Here is a 16,799-nt window from a genome sequence, read left to right as displayed (position 1 = left end):
TTCTTACGCTCGTGTGGGGGTTCGAACCCTGATCTCCAGGGTCATAGTCCAGTGCTCAAGCCACTAGACCACAGTGCCTCTCTTTGGGACATGATGAGAGCTCAGTCCTTCAACTTTAGGGTGCCCATGTATCACAGTCCTCTATAGGGAACTGTTAAAATGTCCGGCATGCATAGAACTTCCACTTCCAGGGGCAGTGTGCCTCTGAGAAGGGGATGCCGAGGACCAGTGTGAAGGGAAGGCCACATTGCCTCCCCATATTCTTTGAAGAGTGGTCACAAGCCCTCTTTTGTGGGGTCTGTACTCTTTTGGAAGGGATGCCGGAGTGGAGCATTCCTCTTTTTTGGAATATGGAAGAGTTGTGTCTGGTCCAAGTCTGGTTTAAAGAGAGCAAGTCGAAAGAAGAAAGCCCAGAGGATGCTGGCAGTGTCTGTGGCCCACAATGAGGAACCCCTGGCCCCCATCTTCCCAGAGAGCTGCAGTCTTTAGCGATGGGGAATGGCTGGGATGAGCCTCACTTTGCTATTCAGCAGCTCCTGGGGCTCCCTTCCTTCTGCTTCCTGGGCTGCAATCTCCCTCCAAAGGCCAGGCCTTGGTCCAAGGGACAGTAGGGGGGCTACTACTCTTGAGATGTGCGTTGCCTCCTCCTTGGGTTTATGCAGACCCTCCAGGGGCATGATGCTGGCTGCCTTGATGTTCAGTAGGAAGGCAGTGTGAAGGAAGGAAAGGGAGAGAGAGAGAGAGGGAGGGAGGCTGCTGCTGCTGCTGCTGCTGCTCCGGGGGTCTGGCGGGGGTCTCTCTCTAGTGGCGAAGAGGCGTGCCTTCTCTCTGGCGCCCCACGTGGCGGCGCTGGGAAGAGCAGCCTCGGGTGGAGCCGGAGCCGGAGCGCTTGGGTCTGGGCTGGGCGCCTTTGGAGGGATGCTTTGGGGGCGCCTTTGGAGGGGGAGCCCCGTCTGGGAGCGGAGCCCCGCTGCTGCTGCTGCTGCTGCTGCTGCTTGGTGCCGCTGGTGCTGAAGCCCTGTCTGCGCGCGAGGGGCCATGTCCCGCAAGAAGAGCCCCAAAGGCAAGGGCTCGGGGGGCTCTGGGGGCTCTGCCGGGGGTCCCTCTTCGTCTCTGCCCCCGCGGACCCCCAGCAGCAGCAGCAGCAGCAGCAGCGGCAGCGGAGCAGGAGGAGGGGGCAGGAGCAGCAAGGGGGCGCCCCCTGCCTCCGCCGCTGCCTCCAAGGATGGGGCTAATGGGGCTCCTCCCGGGCCCCTTCCCCTGGGAAGACCCTCCCTCAGCGCCAGCAGCGAGTTCTACGACGTGGCCTTCAAGGTGAGAGCCCCAGCCCCACACCAGCCCCCCAGGCACAGGGAAGAAGAGACTTAGGGCCAAGTTGAGGGGGGCAGGGGGACCCCCTTGTATTTCCACTGCCTTGGGAGGGGGTTCTTTTCCACATCAGCCCCTGGGGCCAGACAGTCATGGGGAACCCCTGCCCCCCAGAACTGCTTGCTAGACTGATGGGGTGGGGTGGGGTTGCGACCCCCTTCTCTCCCCCTTCTGCATTTGGAGGCAGACCAAGGATTGGGGGCAAGTTTCCCTAGGGCTTGGAGGGGCCACCCCCCTCACAAAGAGAGACGCAGAGAACTGGAGGGAGAGGGAACAGCCCTGAGAGGCTTACAGGTGACAAGAGGGTGATCCCCCCTTATTGCCCCCTACTTTGGGAGGCAGCCCAAGAGCTGTGGGGGGGGGGTCTTTCCCACATCAGCCCCCGGGATAGACAGGCATCCCTCCCCCCTCCCCCCCAGAAATGGGGGGAGAGAGAACAGCCCTGCGAGAGTTATTTGGGGGGAGATCGTGACCCTCTTATTTTTCTCCCCTACTTTTGGGGGTGCCCAAGAGCTGGGGAAGTTCACCAGGGTACAGAAAGGGCCTCCCCACCTTAGCCCTTGAGGTATGCCCAGCCCCCCAGAGTTGGAGGGAGAGAGAATAAGCGCACTAGATTTATTGGGGGGCTGAGTATGACCCCCCTTTTCTTCACCTCTCTTCCTTTGGGGAGAGGCCCAGAGCTCAGGGGGCTTCTTCCCACATCAGCCCTTGGGGTCAGATACGCATGCAGAGCCCCCCCCCACCCCCCCAGAATTGGAGGGAGAGAGAACAGCCCTGTGAGACTTTTGGGGGGGGGTTGTGACCTCTATTTCTCCCCCTCCCCAAATCCATCCATCCTGGTTGCCAAGAAGCCATGCTTTGTTTGAGAGTTCCTGCATGGCAGAATGGGGTTGGACTGCATGGCTCTGGTGGTCTCTTCCAACTCTGTGATTCTTTAAGCAAGGAACCCATTTCTGTTTTTTTAAAGGACTCAGCCTTGGCTTTGAATAGAGGCATTGTGTTACCATTAGGACGGGCTTTGGCCTGCTTTGCAGGGATGGCATTGCAAAAGAATTGCAAAAGATAGTGCATGGAAGCAACAGTCTTCTTCTGCTTCTTCTTCCTAATTGATGCTGGAAGCATCTTGAGAACTGTGAAAGCCATAGACTGATGCCAGGCTAAACCTGGGATGGGTCCTCCTTGAAAGGGTTCAGCCCCAGAGGAGTTTGAGCAGTCCACTTCTGCCTCTCTGGGGATCATGGGATAGGTGGTGTTGTTGTTGCCGTTGCTGTGTGCCCCCAAGTCGCTTCTGACTTATGGCGACCCAAAGGCAAACCTGTTACAGGGCTTTCTTGGCAAGATGTGTTCAGAGAGAGTTAGCTTTTGCCATCCTCTGAGGCTGAGAGAGTGTCACCAGGAGCAAAACAAGGGCATTCTCTCACTCTCCTGTGTTGTTGTTGTTGTTGTTGTGTGCCTTCAAGTCAGTTCTGACTTATGGTTCTGACTTACCGTGATCTTAAAAAGCTGATAGGGTTTTCTTGGCTCCTGGACTCCATAGTCCAACACTCAAACCATTGCACCAGTCCCCAAATTTCTAGCATTGCAGAAAGTGAGCCAGCATTTTAACAGTGTTTAAATGTTTTTAGGTGTTTTAATCTGTGTTCTAGCCCTCCTTGAACCCTGGGGAGAGATAGATAAATTAATAATAATAATAATAATAATAATAATAATATGCCATTGCAAACCATTGCCACCTGGAACTCTTTTCTGATAGTGCTGCCTTTGCGTTCCTCGGAATTGCTTCTCCCGTCTCATTTCTTTGGATGCCTAAATTGTATCTCTGAATTCTCCGCTGAGACTAGTCCAAAATCCAAAATCATCTCCTTCAGTGGCTGACAGAGTGACGCTTTTGCTTTCTGTTGGTTCGGTGTACACAAACCTTGTTTCAATATTGTCCTCCTTTGGAAGCTATGCTATAAAATACAAATAAATAAAGACGCAACCATCTATCAGCACATGGTACTCGTCTCCTATTTTGCTTTTGTTGGAACACATGCTTATCAGTCACCTTTTAAGGCTAATAGATTTATATGTGGCTTTGTGGGCTGCATCCGCACTGCAGAAATAACTGGTTTGATACCACTTTAACTGCCTTGGGTTCTGGGATTTGTAGCTTGTTGTGGTCCCAGAGTGCTCTGACAATGAAAGCTAAATATCTCACAAAACTGCAGATCCCACAATTGCATATATATTGGTTGGTGGCAGTTAAAGCAGTGTCAAACTGGATTATTTCTGCAGTGTGGATGCAGCCGTGGATGACAATCCACTTTCCTGGTGCAAGAAGTCCAACTTGTGGTATCCATGCCCAGCGCCTGTGGTTTGTGTGGGGCAGCTGGGATTGGGAGGAACTTGGATGCAGAAGATGGCAGTTGTATATTTAACAGTGGCCATAAACAACGCAGATCATCCTGACAAATGACAACAAATAAGGCAGCTAATGCACAATTAGCATCTGTTATCCAAGACAGCATCTGCTCTGTGCAGTTTATTGCCTCTGAATCTAGCAAAACAATGAATTCTGCTTTCAAGAAACACATTTATTTTGTCGCATTTGCCCAGTTTGTGTACAAGGGGCTCGGATCCCACACTTTTTGAAACCCAGTTGCAAGCCTGCAGAAGGTGGAGTCGGCTAGGATTTCTGCCTTCTCCAAATGACTCTTGCTTTTTAAACCTGCTTGTTTCCTGGTGTGCATATCCAGGATGAGGAATAGGCTTTGGGGATGATAGGATTAAAGTTGCATCTTGTGGACAGGATGCTGGACTCTTATGTTGCTTTAAAAGTTGCCCGATGTCAGGGAACATAAATCGATCCAGCTTCTCCCAATATAGGCTTATGACACAGAGAGAAGTCATTCCAGTCATGGCTGGAAATGGGTTGTGGGAGTCTTTCATATTGGATTTGGGTAATTTTGGGTAATAAAGGGCAATTTTGAACTCCAAAGAACATTTTTAGCCCCTTAGTCTTTTGCTCTGTGGTGAGATACACCTTCCATGCCAGTGAGATAGTGGCTCCCAGGTTTTAAGGCCACGTTGACAGTGCTTTTAAAGCCAGACAAAACCTGACACAGATCCACTGCCTCACTGACATGGAGGTCAATAGTTTCCATGGATCTTCCTGTGCTGTTCTTCTGCAGCGCTATTTGGGAGCAACATAAAAAACCAGGGCAGATGAAAGGGACCCTGGATTGCATTTGTCCCCTTTTGCAAGTCACCCAGCAACCGGGAAAGAGCTGAGGACCTCTCCTCTGATCCTCTTGCTCTCCAGCAACATGGAAATTTCACCGTTGAAGAGGCTGTCACACTTAAAAGCTGTGGGCTTTTATTGCAGGAAACGTAACTATGGAGGTGCAGTTATGTGCCAGACATATGCTGGATCTCAGCTTAATTATTTTATAGCTGGGTAGAACTGTGTTTTCCTTAACTTGACCCTGTGGAATCTATGCCAGTTGGGACAGCTGTGTTGTTTAGCACAACATTTTGCACAACAAAATGGAGATCCGTTTCCCTTCCTTTCCTGCTGCCCAACCCCATTTCTCAGGCCAAATGCCCACTTGAAACAGGTGCAAATGGGAACAGACATGTTTGCCACTGGTAACCAGTTTCCCTTTCTCCGTAGGTGATGCTGGTTGGTGACTCTGGAGTCGGCAAAACCTGCCTCCTGGTGCGGTTTAAGGATGGCGCTTTCCTAGCCGGGAGCTTCATCTCGACGGTGGGGATCGATTTTCGGGTAAGGAGCGGTGACGGGATTAATTCTTTGGTTTCGGTTGTAGCAAAGCGAGCTTTATTCCTGGTTGAGAGGGGAACATCCACATATTCTTCTGCCTAGTCTTATTGAAACAATCATTGCAATGTTCTTGTGCATTGGGTTATTGCAAGAGCTTCGTTGGTTGCCAGTCCATTTCTGGGCACAATTTAAATTTATGGCCTTCTATAAATCCCTGTATTACTTGGGTCCAGTCTGTTTGAACCACTATATGCGGTCTGTTCTACCTCTAAGATTTTCCGGAGAGGTCTTTCTCTCCTTCCCAGGCATGTTTGGTGGGAATGGTGGGGCCTTGTTGGTGGCTGCTGCCAGGATTTGGTACTCTTACTTTACAAAGGATGCCATGGTTCCCACTTGCTCTCCTTCCCTGTGTGTTTCTCCAGTGTGGATGCATCCAAAGAGACACAAACCATTGAATCACTTGATTTCCTCTGCTGTTCTGACGCATCCTTCAGGTTATTGCAAACCAGAAATAAAAATAAATCCCCAAATCTATGTCGTCTGCAGTCCCAGATTGACTGTGTCTTTCAGTCATTTTTTCTTAAGCTTTGATAAGAGTTTTAGGGATTTGTCTGCTATTTAATTCAGGTAATTTTCTGTTGGTGGGCAGGATAATAAAAATTGCTAGGATACTGATGTGAGTAAATGTGTTTGCAGCTCTCTGCTGGCTTCCTCGGTTCAGTTTTTTATTTAAAAAAATCACTTTCAACAGCGTCTGAAAGCCAGGATTATATGTACAGGAGAAGCATCTATTCATGAGCCTTTTGGGCCGGAGAAGGGGACTCAGTCACCATGTCTTCAAAAATGCCTTGGGGTTGATTATAGATAAGATAAGAGCACATGAATCTCCTGTTCTTTTGTGGAGATTTCCTGCACTTTCTGCTTAGAAGGACATTTCCGTTAAGCTTATTTTTTCCAAGAAAGAAACAGTTGCTGGTGTGCCTTCTGTTTTGCAAATCTCATAATGGAGTTGTTGGCATATGGTCATGGAAGGAACAAACAAACAAAAATCTTTGTTTTTATGTATTCAAAGATGAGGGACTTCAATCAAAACACACCTTTTTTCTCCAACTAGGCAGTTTGGGTGGACGACCGGAGAAGAGCCATTCTTTATTCCTGTTCTCTCCAGCTCTTGATGTTTTAAAGATGAGTGTCACCTGGCGCTGTGTTTTCCTCCCTCAAAGTTTCTTTTTGCAGTATTTTTGCAAGAAGTCCTGCTGAAACGAACAGTTGACCTCTTGAGCAGCTTTGGTTTGTTTTTACGCAGGCTAGCATTGGCCCTTTTCTCTGTCCCATGGCATTGTTTGTCCTTGGCACCGGCTTTTTGGTAAATAAAGCTGGGGACATGGGAGGGATGGGAAGGCATTGACTCAGTGGCATTACTGAGGTTGGTGACAGCTGTGCGAAAAAGGACTGGAGGTGGTGGAAGTGGACTACCTCTCTCTCCCTCTTGGCTGGCTGACCACCACTGTTTGGCCAGACCCCTGCGGCCTCTGGAGGACCCATGTGAGGTCTGGTGTGGCTCCTTGTCCAGCAGTTGCATCAGACTCGAACAGAAGGCATGGTCTTCCCATCAGTGGCTGCCACTGGGGGGTTGGCACTGTGCCCTCCAGAGGGCCTGTTCAGGGTCTGTCTTGACCACTTGCCCAGCAGCCATGCCAGACTCCAAACAGAAGGCACTGCCCACCCCAACAGCATTGCTGCTGGTGAAGGAGGAAGCACTATGGCCTCTGGAGGGCCCATTTGGGGTCTGGTGTGGCCTCTTGCCCAGCAGCCATGCCACACTCTGAACGGGAGGCATGACCACTACTGAAAGGTTGGCACTGTGCCCTCCAGAGGGCCTGTTCAGGGTCTGGCTTGACCGCTTGCCCAGCAGCCATAACAGACTCCAAACAGAAGGCACTGCTCACACCAGTAGCACTGCTACTAAGAGGGGCCCATTTGGGGTCTGATGTGGCCTCTCACCCAGGAGTTGCACCAGACTCAGCAGAATGGAGGACACTGCCCACCTTCTGTATCCACTGCAAGAGGGGTGGCACTGTGGCCTTTGGAGGGCCCATTCGGGGCATGCTTTGGCCACTCGCCCAGCGGCCACAACAGAGTGAACAGAAGGCACTGCCCAGCCCAGCAGTGGCTGCTGCTAATGGGGCTTCTCTCTGGCATCCAGAGGCCCATTCGGTGTCTGGTGTGCCTTCTCACCCAGTGGTCGCACCAGACTTGATTGGAAGGCATGCCCCCAGTAGTGGCTGCTACTGAGGGACACAGAGCTATGGCCTCTGGAGAGCCTGTTTGGAGTCTGGTTTGGCCACTTGCCCAAGAGTCATGCCAGGCTCAGAATGGAATGAGTGACCACTACGTGGCACTACGGCTTCTGGAGAGACCATTCTGCGTCTGGCAATGCTGCTGGGTCACCAGTGGGAGGCAATGCCCTTTCTCACTCACCCAGTAGCTGTGCCAGTCCCTTGGGATGTCATCCAATGTGGTTCCCTCTCTTTGCACCCTCTTATCGACACCTGTGCATTCAATTCATTTCAGACAGTGTCTGTTTGTGTTTGGGGGCGTTTTCTTTTAACTGGCCTTTGTGTTTTGCTCAGTGAAGGGCAGTAGAAGAACCATCTGAGTGGACAGAAAAAACAACAACAGAGACAGGCAATATCATTTATTAAGAGCACGGAAGGGCTGCAATGTGTTCTCCTTTGTGACACATCAGTGGCCCTTGTAAATGGCTGCTGTTTCTTGTTAGCTGTGTTCCACTTGGATGGTTTATTTTTCTTGGTTATTGTCTAAATGAATACATTAACGCTGTTGTGGACGCTTGGAGTGAGAGATGGGGGAAGACTTACATGCGAGAAATGCATTTTTGAAAGCTTCCTTTCTGGACTTTGGATTGCATTTGCCATTTTTTGTGATGAGAGGGTTGAACGAAAATGGTGCAGCGTTGCGCTGAAAAGTCAAATCCTGTGAGCGATTTCAAAGGACAAATCTGCCTATTTTTTGAAAAGTGGCAATGTGCGGTTGTGGTTATTATAAAAGCATATCTCTCTCTCTCTCTCTCTCTCTCTCTCTCTCTCTGTGTGTGTGTGTGTGTGTGTTGTTATAAATCATGTGTGTCTGTGAGAAAGAGGGGGAAGTACTGCAACAGGCTGGTGAAGCTGCCTCTTGCAACATTTCCTTGGGTTTCTGTAGTCTGCGTGGCAGATGATGATTTTCCCAGCCTAGTAAATGGATTTGTTGCTCTCAAAAATCAACACTTAACTGGCCAATGTAAAGACATGAAAGTCTGAGGTTGCATCCACACTGCAAAAATAATGCAGTTTGACACTGCTTTAACTGCCATGGTGGCTCAATGCTATGGAGTTCTGGGATTTGTAAGCTATTTAGCTTTCTTTCTCAGAGAGCTATGGTGCCACAACAAACTACAAATCCCATAGGATGGAGCCATGGCAGTTAAAGCATGTCAAACCGCTTTATTTCTGCAGTGCAGACTGAGCCTGAATCTTCATATGCAGCCCTTTGAAAAATTAGGGCAATGGCCATGATTTGCATCCTTCTGAATCCCGTTGCATTCCCATGCCACAACAACGCTTTACACCTGAGCATTTATTATCACCCTGCAAGGCTTCAAAGAAGTAGGTTTATATTCACAAAAGCTCATGCAAAAATAAAAAACAGTTAGTTTTAAAGGTGCTGCCACATTTCTTTCTTTCTTTTTTTCTCCTCTTCCCTTCCTCCTCTTTATTCTGCAAAGACTGCTTCTTGAAAACTCTCGTCCATGGGCTTTCTTGGCAAGATTTATTCAGAGAAGATTTGCCATTGACTTTACATAACCTGGGAATGCCTCCTTGTGGGTTGGACCAGGTGGCCCTTCTGGGTGCATTTCCAATTCTATGGATTACAGTGATAAAGAGATAGAATTCAAAGATATAGCCCTGTTAAATCAGTACATAGAGAGATCTTGTAGCACCTTTGAGACTTGAAAGAAAGAAGTTGGCAGCATGAGTTTTCATAGACTTTAGTCTACTTCCTTGGATGCATTAGAATCCTTCTGTACATCTGTGGTTTGGATTCCAGTTGTCCTTTTAAGTATTTCCCTCCTTGCTTTTACAACCCCCAAACCCTGAACCGTTCTTCTGCCTTTTGTGCATTCAAACTGAGCATGGTCTGAATAAAGCCATAAATTCTTATAAATAAAACAAGTCCCGGGAACACGCCGAGTCCCTGATGCCACCCACAGTGAACGGCACGACCTTGTCATTTCCTCGTCATTTCTAGGTGAGTCGGTGCAGAGTGTTCTTGGAGCCACTGAGCTAAAGAACATGACATTTCCTTTTCTTAACAGCTTCTGGTGGTGGTTTTTTTTTTTCTTTCCAAAAAAGAAAATGAGATGTCTTTTTGTTTTCCTTCTCAGTGGCTCTCCAAAGGCTTCATTTCTCTTGGAGGATTTTATTTTTCCTTTCGGTGAGATTAGAGTCCCTTTCAAAGAAGTTTGATGGTCAGCATGAGGCAGGTTTTGAAATGTCTTTTGGGCATCCTGGTTGCATTGCTGGTGTTTTCCTTGGTCAGGATTGCTCCGTCTGGTTTTCTCTTTGCGGCAAAACAGTAGCTGGATCTTGAAAGGTGTGCAAAGGGGGGGGGGAATACATGCTCTGGATAAGTGTCATTGATGGGACAGTTTTAGTAGCCTATTCTGTGGCAGAATGTGGCATGGTTCATATATATATGCCCTCTGAGATGAAGGGAAGTAATAGTGCCACTCTGTTCTGCTTTGGTCAGGCCTCACCTGGAATAATCCTGAGTCCAGTTCTGGGCACCAAAATTCAAAAAGGATGTTGAGAAACTGGAGCCATGTGTCCAAAGGAGGGAGACCAAAATGGTGAAGGGTCTGGAAACCATGAATCTCTATGAGAAGAGACTTAGGGAGCTGGGGATGTTTAGCCTGAAAATCAGCATTTCATCTGCCCAAAAGTGCATTCAGTTGTTTTAAATAGAACACAGCATTTCCAATACAGGGAACAACATCTCCTGCACATAATATAATATTTATATACAGCAATTCTACTTTCAATATAGAAAGTGCTGCAATTTGCACTTAATCTGTGCAAAATTCTCATGTGACTATGGCCTGTTACAGACTGCCAAAATAAAGCTGCTTAGGGGTCTCTTTGGAGGTATACTATTTAAATGATGCATGGGTCCTAAGAGTCCGGAGGTCGCGCCAAAGCCACACTCCATTCCTAAGCACTGGAGTGCAGCTTTGGTGCAGCTTCCGGATTCTTAGGATGCACGCATCATTTAAACAGCATTCCTCCAAAGAGACCCGAAGCAGCTTTATTTTGGCAGTCTGTAACAGGCCAAAGAAAACTGCATTTCCTGCTTAAGCTAAAAGGATTTTGTGCACAGAAAGCAGTAAATATTTCTGTGCAAAGACTGCTGCTCCCTGCTACAGAAAAACCCATGCAAGTCATTTTTGTGTGGATTTTGTGTAGAACAAGTTCCGAATTGTGGATAGGGTTCAACAGCTGCAAATGGTTTTGGATGACTTTTTCTTAGCAGGAAGAAAAATGGCTACAATTACTCCTTGTTTCCTTCTCTCAGAGGATGCATCTACATAGTAGAAATAATGCAGTTTGACACCACTTTAAGTGCTGTAGTTTTACAAGTATTTGTAGTTTTACAGTGCTATATAAATAAAGCATAATAATAATAATAATAATAATAATACAAGGTCTTTTAGCCTTTTCTCCCAGAGGGTCCCAAAATACCAATCCCAGGACTATGTAGGATGGAGCCATGGAAGTTAAAGTGGTGTCAAACTGCATTATTTCTACAATGTTTCTAAATACCTTAAGTATGACTTGCCCAAGTTCACCCAGTTGGTTTCAACAGATGAATAGGGATTTGAACCCAGGCCTCCTGGAGTCCTAATCTAGCAGTTTACTTTGCCAGTTCTCCTTGGTTCTGTCTACCCTTTTTTAAAGACAAAATAAAATACAAAATTCTTTCATATACTTAGCTCTGCAGGAGTTTTGTTTCGAACTCTCTTTTTAAGGGCAACCACAAGCGTGGAGCAGTAAATAATCCTCTGCGGCAGATCTAGCGTTTTTGGAACAACTCCAGCCGAATGAAAAAAGGAAATCTATCTTAATCTCATATAAATTATTGATCAGGCGATGTCTGATCACTTAGTCCTTATAGAAACAGGCAAACAAATAGTTGTTCATTCTTTTCGCATCGCTCTCCGTATTGTTTGAAGCTGGCAGATGGAGACTGACGCATCTGTTTGCAGCCTTAGGAAAATGTGAACAAAAAATACTGGGGAGGGATAAGGGAAAAAACTAATTTTCCCTTTTTTTCGTATGGAAATAGTGTGTGTGGGGGGGATTTTTCTTTTGAATAATGAATAAAATGTGAAAGACAACATGTTCCCATATTGACTGCCCCAAAATCCTTTGTAAAAACAATTTTTTTTATGTAAGATGTATGTAAGATTAACTATCCTCTTCCGGCCTGAGAGGGAGTGATCAGGCAGACCCAGCTCCACCAGGGATAGCCTGAAGAAAGAGGCTCCTCCCTCCTTAACTGTCATCTTCCGGCCTGAGAGGGAGTGATCAGGCAAACCCAGCTCCATCAGAGCTAGCCTGAAGAAAGAGGCTCCTCCCTCCTTAACTGTCATCTTCCAGCCTGAGAGGGAGTGATCAGGCAGGCCCAGCTCTATCAGGGCTAGCCTGAAGAAAGAGGTTCCTCCCTCCTTAACTGTCATCTTCCGGCCTGAGAGGGAGTGATCAGGCAGGCCCAGCTCCACCAGGGATAGCCTGAAGAAAGAGGCTCCTCCCTCCTTAACTGTCATCTTCCGGCCTGAGAGGGAGTGATCAGGCAGACCCAGCTCCACCAGGGATAGCCTGAAGAAAGAGGCTCCTCCCTCCTTAACTGTCATCTTCCGGCCTGAGAGGGAGTGATCAGGCAAACCCAGCTCCATCAGAGCTAGCCTGAAGAAAGAGGCTCCTCCCTCCTTAACTGTCATCTTCCAGCCTGAGAGGGAGTGATCAGGCAGGCCCAGCTCTATCAGGGCTAGCCTGAAGAAAGAGGTTCCTCCCTCCTTAACTGTCATCTTCCGGCCTGAGAGGGAGTGATCAGGCAGGCCCAGCTCCACCAGGGATAGCCTGAAGAAAGAGGCTCCTCCCTCCTTAACTGTCATCTTCCGGCCTGAGAGGGAGTGATCAGGCAGACCCAGCTCCACCAGGGATAGCCTGAAGAAAGAGGCTCCTCCCTCCTTAACTGTCATCTTCCGGCCTGAGAGGGAGTGATCAGGCAAACCCAGCTCCATCAGAGCTAGCCTGAAGAAAGAGGCTCCTCCCTCCTTAACTGTCATCTTCCAGCCTGAGAGGGAGTGATCAGGCAGGCCCAGCTCTATCAGGGCTAGCCTGAAGAAAGAGGTTCCTCCCTCCTTAACTGTCATCTTCCGGCCTGAGAGGGAGTGATCAGGCAGGCCCAGCTCCACCAGGGATAGCCTGAAGAAAGAGGCTCCTCCCTCCTTAACTGTCATCTTTCGGCCTGAGAGGGAGTGATCAGGCAGGCCCAGCTCTATCAGGGCTTGCCTGAAGAAAGAGGCTCCTCCCTCCTTAACTGTCCTCTTTCAGCCTGAGAGGGAATGATCAGGCAGGCCCAGCTCTATCAGGGCTTGCCTGAAGAAAGAGGCTCCTCCCTCCTTAACTGTCCTCTTTCGGCCTGAGAGGGAGTGATCAGGCAGGCCCAGCTCCACCAGGGCTAGCCTGAAGAAAGAGGCTCCTCCCTTCTTAACTGTCATCTTCCGGCCTCCTATTCCCCTCCAGCTATGCTCTGACTGTGTGGGGGAGAGGCTTGCGTACCCTAATGAAGTCGTGAGCCATGCTGGCGGTGGTATAATAGCCACTGGTAGGGCCTCCCATGCCAGACAGGTCACAACCAAAGGGTCTGACCACGAGCGCCAAAGGGCAAGATGGGCTCTCTAGCCTTATGGCAACCATCCTAGGAGAAGGAAAACTCTAATCCCAAACCCAGGCAGATGGTGCTCGTCTAACCCTGTAAGGTCAACCATCTAAGAGAAGGAAACTCTAACCAAACCTACGACCCGAGGACCTCGCTGCCACTGTCCATGCTTGTCAAGGCCTCAGCAGACGAACCTCTGGTTTAAAGGGTGAGGCCAGTTCTGTGCACGCTGCGCTCCACCAGAAAAACCCATTGCACAAGCTCCAAGGATACGTCCAACGTAATCAGCGCACTTGTAGAAAGCACGGATGAGTCCTTCCTGAATCTTCGCTCGTGAAGTAAAGCCAAGAAGAAGAAGAATGTAAGATTATGTACAGTATCAGAGCATTACAATACCTGACCTCCAGTGCAACTCCATGGTCAACATCTGCCAGACATTGACCATAGAGTTGCAGTGGAGGAGCTACAAGTGCCTAGTGGAGTGTTCTCTCTAGGAATCTCTAGGTCCTCCATTGCAACTCTGTGGTCAACATCTACCGGAGATTGACCATAGAATTGCACTGGAGGAGCTACAAATGCCTAGAGTATTGTCCTCTCTAGGTCCTTCATTGCAACCTTTGGTTAAAGTTGACCATAGAGTGGTGCTGGAGGACCTACATACTCCTAGAGAGAACATATTAATAAAATCCATGAATAATCAAAGCCGCAGATATGGAGGAACGAGTATATCAAGCTTGTTGGGGGCAACTGGCTTCCGAATTGTAAACCGCTTAGGGAGTGCTAGTTCACTGATAAGTTGTATAGGAATATACTTGCTATTGCTGTTGTGTTGTGTTGTGTCTCTATAGAGCACTTGTTAGTCATACACAATGTCTCTCTCCCCAACAATCTCACCTCCTTTGAAAACTATATCTCTGGTGGTGACAAATTAAATGAATGAATGATCTGATGTGCAACTAAAGATCCTTTTACGCTACACAATTATTATAGCACTATGATCCCATTTTAACTGCCCTGGCAAGATCCTCTGGAATCCAGGGATACTTCGAATTTGCAGCCAGAAAGCTGGAGTGCCTCACCAACCTATAAATCCCAGGATTTACAGAGGATGCAGACCTGGTTATTAAAGTGGAATTGTAGTGCTATAAGTATGTACCATGAAAGGATTACAGTCTCATCTTTCTATTAAGAAATGAAATGAAATGAGATGATGATGATGATGATGATGATGATGATGATGATGATGATGATGATGATTCATGAATTTCCTGCTTGCATTCCATTCCCAGAGGTGGGTTAATGGATTAAAGTCATCATTAATAAAGTTTTTCAAAAAACCAAATTAGACTGCATTTACGTTGGGCAAAATCCGAGACAGACAGCCTTTTCTTTTGGGTATCAAACCAATTAGCCAACATAATAATTTTATTTAACTCTGTGGCTGGTTTAATTAATAGCTTGATACTAGAGAGAAAGGAATCCTGACATTCCCGTTTAAGTTGATCCGCTTTCATTAGGAAAGGGGTTCAATTAATTGGCCCTTTTTAGTTGGAAAATTCCCAACTTAATCCGTAACGTAATTGATTTTAATTGGTCAGTTTCTGCTTCTTGTCTAGTCTTTGCAAGAGGAAGAGATTGCTAAAGAGGCCTCTGTTCACTCTGCTGTACAACTGAAAACCCACAATTGCAACCGCAAAACAGTCACTTTGCAGGAAGCCCTTAGAAATGCAGGTATTTTGAGAACAGCACCTTGTTTTCCATGCAAAAATGTTGGAGTCTTGTGCAAAGTTTTTTTACTTTAGATACAGAATTGATAATGATGGTGTGGTTCTCAACCTTTGGTCCTCCAGATGTTTGGGACTTGGATAACAATGGCATACAAGCAAAAACCATTTACAATGAATTTAAAGCTTGGAAACGATAGAAACATTGGATCGGGCAAAAGCACATTAAACAATTTAATATGTCTGGAAACAGTTTAAAGCCTTGCATCTATCCATTCCTGCGTGGATGGCTTTGCAATGGCTTCTCCCTGCAGAGAAGGAGTTTCTGATGCCGGATATTTTTCATTGGCCCCCTTTCCATTAATCTTTACGGATTTGGAGAAGGTGGCCAAGCACCGTCCCAAGTGTGACCGCTCTTAAATTTGTCCTCTTCCCGTGTTTGGTCTTGTCTTAACGTCAGCCGCAATGGCACCTTGAAGCTTTTTCTTGGGATTTGGAACGGTTTCTGGGCCCCTGAGAGGTTTTCTTATTGATGGCACCGCCGTAATTACCCGTCCTTTGCTACAGGAGTTTTCAGATGGAACAGATGGATCTTTCCCTGGGATTTAGCAGGAGAGGTTTTCATCTGCCTGAGCATCGCAGGTTTAATTTGTTTTCTTCCTTTAACAAAACTGTCACCTTCTTTGGGACACGTTTGCTGTTGCTTCCCCCCCCCCCCTTTCTGTCGGGGGAAAATCAAGCTTATATGGCTGTGCCTGGGCCTTAATTAAAGCATCAATAAGCTGACATGGTTTAAACTGTGTTTGATTCCACGCATAATGAAAAGTGAAAGAAATTAGCATCTTTCCCTTCCCCTCTTCAACTCCCTGAACAAATGGCAGAAACCTGAGCTGCAGACATAAAGCGCAGCTCTTTGATTTTGGAGGGGGGGGGGGAGAAATGCTTCCATTATTTGGCTTTGTAACGCCTTACCTGTCACGAGGGAGAATTACCGCCAGGTGAGCAAACCTGGGAAGATGTCTGGAAACAATTTCTGCAAACTGGATCACCAAGGTCTTGTCCCTGAAGGGAGGAAACATTGGCCCATGGGTTGCATGTGGCCCCCTGCTTTCCACTCGAAACCCTCGCCAGTCTCCTAGTTTCCCAATTTTTAAACAATTGGCATAAATTTTGGGCAATGTTTGCCCCAGTCCATTCAAGCTCCTCTTGATCCAGAAAAATGCACAGAAATGCCTACAGTCAACCCTTGTGGGCATCCCAAAACCATCTCCAGACACTTCTACAGTATTTTCCTCTGCTGTTAGGGTTGCCATAACCCAGCTGCAGGCGGGACTGTCCCGGTTTTGGCAGAACCGGCCCAGACCCGGTCCGGTTCCGCCAATTCAGGGGTTGGGGCCTGGATTTGGCCGCTGCGGACCAGGCAGCGCGCCTCCTCTTCCTCCGTGCGCTCCCGCAGCGGCCACCCACCTCCTCCTCCCCCACCTTCCTGTTTATTGCACGGCCGCGCAGCCCACCCTCTTCCTCCTCCCCTTTTTGCTCTGTGTGCGCACGGCGCTCAACCCACCTACCTCCTCCTCCTCCTCCTCCTCGTCTGCACGGCCGCGCTGCTTGCAGCACTTCCCTGGGCTGCAGCCGGCACCAGCGCACGCTTGCCCCGCTCTCACGCGCGCGCGCGCGCACAAGGCCAAAATAGCGAGTGCTCATCCCCTTGAGGCTCGCTGGCCAATGGCAGAAGAGTGGGGGCGAGGCTGTTTTCAGCCCCAGCTCTCCATTGGCCAGCCTCAAGAGGGAGGTGGAGCCTTGGAGGAGGAGGAGGAGTGAGTCGCTGGGCTGGCAGCCAGGGGGAAGGAAAAGCGCCCTTTCTTGGCGCATGGCATCAAGGGAGGAGGAAGAAGAGACAGAGGAGGAGGATGAAGAAGGAGAGGGGGAAGAAGTAAGAG

The 16,799-nt window shown here is 48.3% G+C and overlaps 1 protein-coding gene across 1 annotated transcript in view; it reads left to right on the top strand.

Annotated features, from left to right (window-relative positions):
* The first annotated feature begins 984 nt into the window (after window positions 1-984).
* LOC149306191 (ras-related protein Rab-26-like) overlaps window positions 985-16,799 on the top strand; it is a 111,244-nt gene continuing 95,429 nt past the window's right edge. Inside the window, exons 1-2 of the mRNA XM_089539870.1 lie at window positions 985-1,314; window positions 5,024-5,134. Of these exons, the coding sequence (XP_089395996.1) occupies window positions 1,039-1,314; window positions 5,024-5,134 (387 nt within the window). The 5' untranslated portion in view covers window positions 985-1,038. The remainder of the gene's footprint in view (window positions 1,315-5,023; window positions 5,135-16,799) is intronic.

The sequence above is a fragment of the Sceloporus occidentalis genome, unplaced genomic scaffold (assembly GCF_023333645.1).
Source record: "Sceloporus occidentalis isolate IW3139 unplaced genomic scaffold, rSceOcc1.0.p SCAF_10, whole genome shotgun sequence".
Taxonomy (NCBI): Eukaryota; Metazoa; Chordata; class Lepidosauria; order Squamata; family Phrynosomatidae; genus Sceloporus; species Sceloporus occidentalis.
Note: the sequence above shows the minus strand (reverse complement) of the source record. Positions and strands in the feature narration are given on the sequence as shown.